Source organism: Gallus gallus, chromosome 2 (genome assembly GCF_016699485.2).
Source record: "Gallus gallus isolate bGalGal1 chromosome 2, bGalGal1.mat.broiler.GRCg7b, whole genome shotgun sequence".
In the NCBI taxonomy this organism is placed as follows: domain Eukaryota; kingdom Metazoa; phylum Chordata; class Aves; order Galliformes; family Phasianidae; genus Gallus; species Gallus gallus.
Genome location: NC_052533.1, coordinates 42659190 through 42671521, shown reverse-complemented (window position 1 = coordinate 42671521; position 12332 = coordinate 42659190). Strand labels below are relative to the sequence as shown.

Sequence of the window (12332 nt, the reverse complement as noted above, 5' to 3'; positions counted from 1 at the left end):
TTGGCTTTTCATTTTTTTTTCATTCAAAAATTCAATGAATTTTTTCATTCATTTTTAGAGAAAATGATACTTACTTAATGAAAAGGCATGACACAACCAGATACAAATAGAACTATTCATCTGTGTAAGTGGTCTTCAAAATAAGTAAAAGACTATCTAATTCTACATAATTTGGTACTCTACCAATAAGATGTAACCTTGCATTTTTATACTTTACCTGAGAACTTAAAAAAAAAAAAGTGCAAGTATTTTGTTCTATGTTAAAAGCAGTATATTTTATTTTGGTTGCTCTGCTTTCTGAAAAGATACACCGAAACATGAAGCATGTATTGTGATGATTAACTGATATACTTACTTCTGTAATAGACTTAACAAATAACTGATATACTTACTTCTGTAATAGACTTAACAAATCGAATTCCATCATTAGCACCTTTGACTTTTGCCAGACAGTCACAGAAATAATCCCAGTAGTCTTTTCTGTTCCCCAGCAATGTGCTTTTTTCTTTCTGGTCAAACTTAATCAAGGAAAACAAAAAGCAATGAGCAAAACTTAAACATAAATATACTTACATATATATACTGTGGAATTCCACTCTTTTCTAACTAACACCTATGTTCAGAACTCCTCCTAAGTTTTAGACAACGTATTCACAAAGTACAGTAACACTGTACCGCACTGATATAATCCAGTGGTTACTAAACATGCTTTACAGACAGGGACAGTAAAGTTCTTGATTAAGATTAAGATACAAATGTTCATTAAAAATTGTTCAAATACAGTTTAGCAGCAGTTCTAGGAGGTATTCAAGGGCAAGGAATTGACAGTTGGTTGCTGATAGCCCTGCAATCAAGTGTGGCAATACCACACATGCACCTACCACAACAAGCTGTGAAATCACACTCAGAGCAGTGATGTGGTGAGGGTACAGACTATAGCTTGGTGCATTCGAATCCCAAAGGATTTCTTCAGCATCTGCTGAAGCCTCTCAACCCAATTAGAACTACCTTGCCTAGATCAAGGCTAGATGAGCATGTCTGTGTTTCTGTCAGTGGCATGATTACAGCGTATGTGTACACAGACAATGCAAACTTAATTTCACTTTGCCCAGCAATGTCCCCTCTCACTGAAATTTTAGCCCATAAGCAGCATTTCAGATTAAAAATCAGCCTTTTGCATTAAGTTTTTCGTACAATAAAAATGAATTTCCTGTAAGTTACTCATGACACTATATTTGCATTATTGGCTGTCTACTACTATTTATTTTGCATTAATATGTTGTCAAGATGTCATTACTACAATTTTTTTCACGATAATTTAGAATCGTACATCTTCAAAACCAAGCTCAAATCTTTCAGATCAATAGAAAAATGCCTTATATTCTTCAATCAGTCTATCAGCATTGCCTTTTGATTACAATTATTTGCTCTCACTCGAAACATGTACAAAAGGCTGCTAGCATATCAGTCCACTTACTGAAAAAAAAAGACTCAAATGGAAACTTACAATTATTTCAGTTATATCCTAAGTATTCAAGAGGCAATAACAGAAAATAAGGCCTCGCCTTGATGGTCGATTATAAATGACACATATCACTTTTTACCTGTAGAAGATATTCAAGCTTGTAGGAGAATTTTTGCAAGTTGACACTGTCATCTGTGATTGGTTCTCCTCCTTCTTTAAATTCTTTACTTAATTCAGCCACAGCATCTTTAAAACAAGACACCAAAATGACTAACTAATGTAAGAAAGATATAACAGTGAATTCATAAGCAAGTAACTAAATAGGTTTTCTGCCTGGATATCATGCACGTTTATTTAGTTTCAGCTCAGATGTCTTAATCACAGTGCAAAAAGCTTGCTGATGTGCTTGCAATTTAATACTGCCTATAACAAAAACTAGAGCTCAAGTTATGTCAGTCTGGCATACTGACTTACTATTTCTTAAAAAGAGCAAAACCTCTTCCTTACACTTACCAAAGAAGTGGTATCAGATAACTGCTAACTGGTTGTTCAGCACAAGAAACAAATACATTTTCATGTGCGCATTAAGGTTCTGCTATTGCCACATGACAAACAGAATTCTGATTAGAAACAACAAAGCATGTAATCTGCTAAAGGGGATCAGTAAAACGAGAACAGTTGTTCAGTCAGCACATTTATCTTCTCCATGCAATATTCAGGAAGGTTCAGCTTGTGCTGCTTACAAAACACAAATGGGAAAAGAATGTACATAAAAATAAGCATACAGCAACTCCTCTCACCTAAAACCTACTCCCATGGGAGGGTGAGGAAATCTCAAGTCAAAGCAAATTGCCATGTCCTTGGATGCACTATCCTCCAAAGGGTGCACTTCTCAGCACCAGAAATTACTGATTTTGAACGTGCTGTCCACATGACTTTGTACTCCTTTTGGATGCCTGACTGAGCCTTAGCACCCAGCCCCATTAGATCCACTTTGCAAATTAAAATTTATTGTTGTTAGCAAGCACTTAGATCTCGTTTTTATGCTACAGGAAGATCTCAATTCCCAGCTTTGGTGTACATTATACCTTACTTTTAATAAATATGAAAAGGAAAAATACTCAGATGTTGGTATAGGCAGCTGACTGGGGCAGAGACAGAGCAGAAAAATGGTTATGGATCTGCTGCCAATTTTGCCTATAGTAGAGCTGTAGAAAAATGAGGTTGTCTACTGCTAGTGGAGGACAAGGCGGATGCACAGAAAGCACGTAGCTCTATCTACGTGGAGCAGATCCAGCTGTCTAGTACTCTCCCTCTGGGTGTCCATTCCCACTTTGCACTGCCCTTCTTGTTTTTTAGCCTTCACATATGAGGAGCTACTCAACATCAGCTTTTCATCAAGGGATGGCATAAAAATCAGGCCTCCTTTTCATTCTCACACAAAGTCTTATAACTTAGCTCTACTCATGCAAACATGTTCTAGTTCACACCACATAACAGAATAATTTTAATTTCACTCTGCAAACTTTTTTTTTTTTTGTAATTGTAAGGCTTATTTATAATCTTGTATATTTAAACAGGCAAGATTTCAGAATTTAGGATTTTGAAACAGGTACAGCACCTCTCTCACAATATATCAGTCACATCTGTAATGAGCACTTAGCATACCAGGACTATTTTATTACAACTGCTGCACAGAAGCACTATACTATCAGAAACACAGCTGCTCTGTTACCTAAAACACAGAGGATGTTTCAGCATGTCAGTATACCTTGCAAGTCCCTGATAATTCGCTGCAGTTGGCTTTCACCAGGAGCTGCCTCCATCTTGAAAACCAAAGGGGCTCCCCTTCTGGGCTGTTAATCTTTTCTTCCATCTAGATAACAACAGCAGAGTTCATATTCTTGATGATCATTGGGCTGATGACGATTATTCTTCTCTGTGACACCTGCAATTCTGTAAAAAATGCAAGACTTCATCACCTCAAATGAGCAGAACAGAGATGCTCTGGAATTTAAATCCCATTTAGGAATGAATTCTCAGAGTGTCAACTCTTTTCCAGGAACAACAACTATATTTTTTTCTAGATTTCACTTTCCTTTTCAGTTATTTCTGTTTCCACCTTTCAAAACTACTGAGCAAACCTCAGAGAGCAGTTTTCTCTCGTTGGAGTTACAACACAGTTAGTCTTACAGCTCAGATCAGGCTGGCATTTCACACAACTGATCTCGTGACCCAGAGGAAGGTTCTGATGACACGGGACTTTCCCTGCGAAAATCCTCTGCCTGACCTTCTTCCCTACAGCCTGCAGAATGACAAGACACAACACCACTGCCATCACAGGGAACCTCTGAAGATGCAGAGCAGGCACAGATCAAGGCGTCCGAACAATGACACATCATGATCTTCTGGCATTGAAGGATGTTTTTTTTACTAATAAGGGCTACTACTTGGGACTGGTTTTAGAAGGAGAAACAACTCTCATCCCCGCCTCAGAACCCACTGTTCCCGACATGCGTAAGAGGATACCACTTTATTTTAAGCTCTGCTACAGCATCCCTGGCTGGATAAATATACCTTATGCATTAGGACATCCACTTCCCTTGTTGAAAACAATGATGAGTAAGTTACACCTAGCATTTGTAGAGAAATTTCATTACTTAAAATAAACGAATTAAAAATCAAGTAAAAGCGTCAAGCACTTTAGTAAAACAACCATGCTTGGTTACCCAACTTTTCAAACACTCATGGGAACAATCATTCCCAAAAGCCACCTGTAGGGATCTTACCAAGTACCATGTCTTCGTAAGTTGTTCAGAATCCTACCTGCAATAGTACTGCCAAATTTTCAAGGAAGCACAACATCAGAAGTACTGAACCTTTAGAAAAATTGCAGTTAAACTTCTGTGCTTTTATTAGCACTCAAACTGAACTATAATGAAATTAAATTGCAATTAAAATCTGACAAGCTTTTGAAATACAAATGTGATTACATCAAATGATCCTACTTCCTTTCTCATCTCTTTCTTTCACTTCCAAATTAACTACATTGGCAGTGCTCAAGCAGGTGGCTGAATGGATCAAAAGAAACACCATTCTATGCTACATAACACTGTTTGAAAATGGATGTGACTCTGTATTTTCTTTTTGATACAAGGTAGAGGTGGCTCAAAGCAAACCTTAAAGCCAACCTTGACAGAAGGCAGAAACCTTCAAAATACTATGCTTTTCCACATGCAAACTAAACAGGATACGAAAAACAATCTTTCTATCTTAAATCAATAATATCATATACACAATATTACTATCTTGACTCTACTCAGAGATCATGTAAAGTATGCCACTTCCTGGCAACTTGCTGAGATTAGACAGCAATGAAAAAGGGCAATAACAATAAATCCAGTGAATGAACATTTCCTCTTCCAGTATCATCCATATCTGTCCAGTCTGACAACTGTTACAGAAAGGAGCCTAAGTAAGAAGAAAAAACTGCAACGTGGGTGATGGTAAACCAAACGGTATGGCTAAACCGAATGCTCTCCATCACACAATGGGAGAAAATAGCAAGGGCCAAGATCTGGCTTATCCTTCGTGAGGGCGTTTTTCAGCCTGGGATACTGCACAAGGCAAACATGCCAACACTTTTCTAACTGCCTTCTTCTCTGCTAAACAGGGAGAAAGGTGCACCTCCTACCCATGGCCCTTCCAGGGATGTGCTTAGAAAACACAACACATCTCACAGAAGGGTGCAGAGCTCTCACCTCCCATCAGCAAGGAAAGCTGACAAAGTACCTTAACTTGTTTCCTGAGGCTTCAAAATAGGAAGAGCATCAGTAAATACCTGGTCTAGTCCTTTCTGATCACAGAACATTTTGCCCAGAATTATTTAGGGCGTAACCCTGTGGTCATAATCCCAGAGGACTAAGCATTTCCTATTCTATTTTTGTATGTCAGTAATTATCTGCCACGTCAGACCAGCATAATATATGTGTGAGGCACAAGTGACCTGCTTTGGGTCAAAAGCTTTTTAGGTGATGTATCACAACCTCTTACACAACAGCATTCAACTAAGGCCAAGGGCATGAACTTGCAGAACAGTGAAGGGCTGTTGAGGACTCAGAGGAACTGCACCGTGGAGCAGACACAGAGTATGGCAGAGAAGGGAAGAGAAAGCATGCCACTGGTCCCCTGGGCTGTGCCTGCTGATGTCTGAAGATGGTTATTCTGTCTCCTGTGGGCTTAAGTATCTGTGTGGGGGTAACAATCTTCTTTGCAGAGGAGGATGTCTTGGAGATTAAGGAAAGAAGCAGAAAGGAAACAGCCCACTCACAGGAAAAGATTTACCTGAAGGGGAGAGATACACAGAAGAAGCCACAAGCAAAACTTAATGACCATAATTAAATTGCTTAGTGGTGTAGCTAGTGTGACCTACTATTACTCTGATTTCATCAAATCTCTCCTAGTATTACTGTGGGCATGTCTACATCTTCAGCAGCTACATTTTTTTTTAATACACTGGTCACTTTTATTCACCCTTGACAGAAGAGAGGAGTCTTCCAAATATTACTCTCCTCCATGTGCACTCAAACCAAGAGGCTGGGAGGAACTGAGTGAGCAGTTTCTCTCTCCTGGCTAAGGGGCTGCCTGTTACTTCGGTTACAGCCTGACATCAGAGAATCCCCACCTCAGTTGAGTGTATTTTCAGCGTACACCAAGAGCAGAACTAACATGGCAGTCCTAGGGTAATCCATCTTAAAAGTAAATCTAATCTGCGAGCCAAATTCACTAGAAACCAAGCTCCACTACTTCCAACTGCTCAGGGAAATGTTTTATGCTAACTAATTATTCTGATCTAGCCATTCCAAACAAGGGCCCTTCATCACATTTCCCTTACAGAAATGGCCCTTACAGAGATCACAAGATCTTCAGTTATTTGGTGTTTGCAATTCTATACCTGTTACTCAGAAGTACTGTATGAAACAAAACAGGAAAGTGCTGACCCTGAGCCAAATCCTATGTCCATGAGTCACGTTAATTTTAACTGTGTCATTCCCTTGTGTAATGTGTGCATGATTTGTCCCAGAAAAGCAGATACTGACCAATGATTGTGGGAATGTATTCCAATGCTTCTGGAATATAACAGGAAAACACACTACATGCAACGGCTATGAGATACACAGATTCAGGAACACTGTACAGAAATATCACAAAGACAGGGGGAAGAACTGGGAAAAGAAAGCCTACCTCTCAGGACAGCAATACTACTGATTTAGTTTAGTAATTTCATTCCAGTAATTGCCTGGAAAAATTATTTTGATGTTGCAAGAAATACAGTCCCAGTGGATTTCACTGTAGCTGTGCTGTTAGCTTTTCTCATTCGGTACTATACAGACATCTGCACATCCACCACGCTGAAGAACTGTTTACAGCAAAGAGTCTGAGGTGAACTACAAGACAGACAGCATGACTCTGCTCTCAAGCACACATAAATGCAACTCAGCCGGGCAGCTCAACCCTTTGTGCTTCAGTACCACACAAAGACACGTGGCTGCTAAAAAGGCACATTGGATTGGATGACTAAAAGCAAAAGGCAGGCAAAGCCTGAAGGTCAGCCAAGGTTTCTGAGTTTTGAAGTTAGGTTCTGTTCTGAGAAGCGAAATTTTCTTTCTAAGTGAATCATTTTCTACATCATTTTCTACATCAACATTTTCTACATCAACATTTTCTACATCATTTTCTACATTCATTTTCTACATCAACAAACCTTCACGTTTCATTTAGAAAAGTACAGTTGTTTGACAATACACTTTTTTTCACCTCTTCTAGTACTACAAGAAGGTTGCGGGAGAATGCACTGCAAACCTATGCTGGATTCCCTTCTCATCTTCCCACTGCCACCATGCATGAAAATCCTGTTTTGAAGTGTTCAGGCATATAAACATACAGTAGTAACATAAATCTTGGAGGAAATGCACATCCAGAAAAAAAAGTCACAGAGTATCAAAGCATAGCAGAAAGGAGTGATTAGGTGAAACGCACAAAAACACTCATATTTTGCAAATGCATTGTTGAAAAGTAGCACGTTTATAGACAGGGCTCCTTACATTAAAGCCCAATTGTAGGTAGGCCGTTGCACTCCACAGATATTTTCAGTTTACAACTCAAATTAATGGCATTCCTAAAATACTGTTTGCAATCCTATCTGTCAGGACAGCCACCAATGAAGTTATGCATGATCTCTGTGCAAACTTCACCATGCTATGGACAACGGGCCCGCATTCTCTATTTTACTCCTTGTATTTGAAAGACAGTAAATTTTAACCATTAGTAGGGAAAGCTAGCAACCCTAGCAACTTCTTTTAACACTGCACCTACCAATTCGGGCCTCTAAGGCTTAATGTAAGCCTGTCTAAAACATCACACCAAAGAGACAAACAGGACAGATGTGTTAGGCCAGAGACACAGTTTCCTAGTGTGGAGACTACAGTGTATTGCCTCTGATACTCCTCACACTGGTAACTGTTGAACAGTGTGAACCCAAATGACTGCTTTCAGCAGCTACAAAACAAGGATGTGCTTGTGTTTATCTGACAAAGACAATCTTGTTTCATGACGAGAGAAACTGTTTTTTTTGAGGAAGCAGTCAGTTCATAAAGAGAAGAGTGCTCCTCTGATAACAGGAATTGTACTAGTATCGCTCTCAACAAACCCATCTGTCCTTTCTCCCTAAGGCACGCCACATCTCATCCCATGTCAGGAAAGCTATGCCACGTTTATGAGCACCCCTAAATTAACCATACCATATATCTCCCAGAGACTGGCTTCTCCTCAGCTGCTCCAAACCTATTTCATGGAGAAATGCATCCCTCCCACCTCAACTGGTGAGCTGAAAAGACAAGTACCATTCAGAAGTGAAAAGACTTTTTCCCCTTTGCAGTCTCATTCTTCCAAGCCACTCTTCCTCCCCATAACTCACCCAACTACTGAGATCTCTCTTACACATTCCTCAAGCCAGGCACCATATGCTCAGATACTACTCTGGGGAGCATCACAAAGACACCTGTAGAATTAGACAGAGTAGAGGACTTCCAGTTGCAGAGGAGTGCTAGTGATTCATGATGCTCAACTTGCCCACTATACGAGCCTGGAGCCTTCCAAAAGGTCACCAAAGTTGGTCCCTGAGAAACGGACACCATATTAACATCCTCAGCAAGCCTGGCCTGACCAACATGTCTCAGGCACCTCTTAGACTTAAGGAGTGTTAAAAGCAGCAACAACCACACCACAACTCTGAACTGCCTCCATTCGAACGGGGGCTCGGCTCAGCAGGATTTTTTACCTCAGTATCTACTGCTCCACGCCGTGCCTCCAAGCAGAGATTTCAGACGCGCTTAAAAAGGCTGCCTCCAACTAATAGCTCTGGGAAGCGTGGCAGCTGGGTGTTGAGAACAGTCCACAGTAGCACTCCACCCGTCCTCCATCCAGCCAACAGGAGTGGTAGCTCCCTAAGGCAACTCCTCACCTATGTAGTTCCCAGAGAATGAGCAACAAGCAGTGCTAAGAATTACAGGTTTTGGTCACACAAATGCAGATCAAACAGGAGGCAAGCACATCAAGCAAAAACCAGGCTAAGACAACTGAGGCTGACTGGTTGCTGGGTGAATCATGCTACCCTTGGGCCAATAGCAAAGATTCCTGGTGTCTTTCCTCTGCAGCAGGAAGCACTGAGCATTTCCTCTCTCCCCATTTTTTCCAGAGTTTCCCAGTGGTGGTCACCATTCTGGGGGAGAAGGAGGAACTGCAGTTATGAAGCCCAAAGATTTAGGAAGTGTTTGGAAGAGAAGTCTATAGAATACTGCAACCCCCTCACCTGCTGGGAACAGGCAGGCTCACAGATGCCAAGCCCACAGATGCCATGTTATTCAAGAAGAGCCTGATCCAACCTGTTCACTTTCAAAATCTATGCTGGCTTGCAGCAGTAGAGAGACCTTTCGTGTGCCAATTCTCCTTCCCAGCAGTAAATTAAATGTCATGGTGGACACACATACAGGTTAACAAACATCTCTGCTTAGGTCACTATACCATCAGCAACTACAGAACACTGTGATAGACAAAAATACCAAATTAACAAGAGGGTGTAACAGTTAAGGTGCAGCGCAGGTTTCACAGGGTTTCCATGCATTATGAGGCTGAGAACGTGTACATGTCATTTTCCATTCCTTCTGTAAGTGTTACAAAATGTGAAGCCTTCTGAACATATCTGAACAACAAACTTCGAAGTACTACTAGTATGGCACTGCTGGACACAAGCAACCACCACTCTCCAGAGAAACTGGAATTGCTATAGAAAAACATTGAAAGAAAACAGAATAGATTCAAACTGCTAAAAAAAAAATAAATATTTGCACTGGCAAAACCAAACAAATATAAACATGGTACGTAAAGATACAAAAACAATAACATGTAATAATAAAACCACTTAGGGTTCTTACAATTCACTCCGGTTCAATAATCTAAACAATACCTAAAAAATAACAGAGGGCTCAGTGTTCGTTCCACGAAGGGGTAACTATAATTTCCAAAGCAAAAGAAATAACAATCCAAGCTAAAAATAATTTCCAGCACTGCTTTTCCTTTGGTCCAATTTGATAACTTCTGTAATTTTACAAACACTCTTTAAAGGAGTTTGTAAAAAATAGTTTTCCCTCCCCGACCAAGTCTTAGCAGAGCCCGGCTTTCAGGGCATGAGGACAAATTCCCATTCCTTTTATGTAATGGTCTGACAGCAGAGAGAGGGACTGCAAATATAATACACCCTTTCATCATTGTCAGGTGCTGTACAAAAAAGGCTCCTGTGTAAAAGAAAATCAGGCTTCCATAACGAGCTAACTGGCCCTTCACAAGAAGCAGTGAAACTATGTTCACACAAAACACTGCTGAATATATGTAGTAGGACAGGAAAAAAAAAAAGGAAAACCAGCTTGCATATGTTTTCCACCATAGGTAACGTAGATACAACTTTTGAACAGCAGTGCAGTCTGTCTTCTAATGTTTGTAAACACGGTTGGGAACATCTGGAACATCTTCTAAATTTAAGCACGCCCATGAGGACCCTTAGAAGACGTGAAGAAACTAATGCCTTTCACACAACATCTGGAATGTACAACATGCACTGTTGTTGGAAGACGACGTGTTTTCTTGCTGCACTCCTGCTACATAACACCAGAACTGAAAACAAGAAAAATACCAACAGAAGACTCGTTGCCATGTTACTGACAAGAACGAGTCCATGCTCAACCGGGGATGTTTAACCGCAGTCTGTCTCCATCAGGGCTGAATAAAACCAAAGAGCCACTTTCACTTTTTAGAATGTAAAGGCAGAAAGCCTGCTGCCCTTTCTCCTCTGTTTACACTCGGGAAGTGACTCGGTGTGCAGGGAGAGGCCGAGCAGGGAGCGTGGCAGCTACAGCCGACCAACTCCATACGCCAAACAAACCTTTGTGCTGGCAAAAACCAGCCGGTGGCTCGCCGGGATGACAACCCACACAGCAAACACGCAGGGCCCCACGTTCCTCAACCGTCGGCTGGGGCAGCAGCGTGCCCAGCAGCCTGCAAACTGCACAGCCTCTCCGCGCACTGACTCACCACTGCTGGAACTCTTAGGAAGGCAGTCACGCATTTCGCCAAAGCCAAGCTTATTCTCCTTGCTGCGTGTTGCACAACGTACCGGGAGGAGGGCTGGCTGCGATGCTGGCACCTGGTCTGGAGACAGACCGGTCCAGCAAAACTCTCCCTGTCATCCGACAGAGATTTGCCGACACAAGGGCAAACGGGATTAGGGCCGAGGCAAATATTTGTGTGTCAGCAGTGCGCACCCGGTGAGGCACCGCGCAGGCCGGTGTTTGGTTTCTAGCCCGGCCCCGTGACTCTGCTCCTCCGGGAGCAGCAGTGCCCGTCCAGGGGAACGGCAGGGCCTGCCTGGGGGTGGCATTTAGGGGCGAAAAGACAGAGGTGTTTACGCTGGAACAAAATCACGGCTCAGGGGGTGCAGCGACGGCACCCCGGGCAGCCGGGCCAGGCCGCAGCCCCCGCCCAGACCGGGCCGCCCCAGCAGCGGTGGGCCCAGCTGCCCCGCGCTCTCTCCGCCCCGGGGACCCGCAGCGCTGATACCCCGTCCCCGCGGCTCCTCCCCCCGAAGCCGGGCTGCAGCGGCAACAAGTGGGAGCCGCCGAACTTCCTTCCCCCTCCCCGCAGCCGCCACCTCTCCCCCACCGGCCCCGCCGCCCTCAGCGCTCCCTCGGGCGGGACTGTCCCGCCGGTACCTGCGCGGCGGCCGCCATGTCGCGGGGAGGGCGCTGCGGGACGCTCCGGTGCCGCTGTCCGCCCGCCGCCGCCTACAGCTCCCGTGAGGCCGCTGCGGTGCCTCCCCGGCGGGAGGACGGGCCGGGCCGGGCCGGGCCGGGCCGGGAGGCGGCCTGGGGGAGGCGACGGCGTGAAAATAAAGGGGAGGAAGAAGTGTTTGCGGGAATAAAATCGTTGCTGTCCCATCGAGCTGAGGGGTTGGGGTGGTTTTAGAGATTTGGTTCTTGTACCCTGCTAGCAATCTTGCTCCACGTCGCCCGCCAGGAAGTATAATTTGTTCTTAGAGTGCCCACTATCACTTCTTGTACAGCTCACTGTAACTTTTTTGTTTGTTTCGTTTTGCTTATGCATCACTTCATCAAGTTCTTGGCACACACAACTGAAGTGACTTTGAGAGCTGTGCTCAATTAAGCTGGTACATGGCACATTTCCTCTTTCTGTTCCTGTTGATGAAAGGAAAACACTTCCCACAGCTGCAAGACAGCAGTAGGGATCAATAGGGATT

At 43.0% G+C, this 12332-nt stretch overlaps 1 protein-coding gene across 11 annotated transcripts in view; it reads right to left on the bottom strand.

The window, feature by feature from the left end:
• The window catches only part of FYCO1 (FYVE and coiled-coil domain autophagy adaptor 1), a 35424-nt gene extending 23605 nt beyond the window's left edge, over nucleotides 1-11819 (bottom strand). For 4 of the 11 annotated variants that reach the window (XM_015281578.4, XM_046925975.1, NM_001398361.1 and 1 more), the window contains exons 1-4: nucleotides 11788-11819; nucleotides 3237-3421; nucleotides 1605-1711; nucleotides 393-518 (exon numbers count right to left, since the gene is read on the bottom strand). In XM_015281578.4, coding sequence (XP_015137064.2) covers nucleotides 393-518; nucleotides 1605-1711; nucleotides 3237-3291 — 288 coding nt within the window. In that variant the 5' untranslated portion in view covers nucleotides 3292-3421; nucleotides 11788-11819. Of the gene's footprint in view, nucleotides 1-392; nucleotides 519-1604; nucleotides 1712-3236; nucleotides 3651-8804; nucleotides 8988-10961 lie in introns of those variants that run through there. The other 7 variants (XM_015281580.4, XM_046925985.1, XM_015281579.4 and 4 more) reach the window with 6 other exon arrangements.
• Nucleotides 11820-12332: the final 513 nt, after the last annotated feature.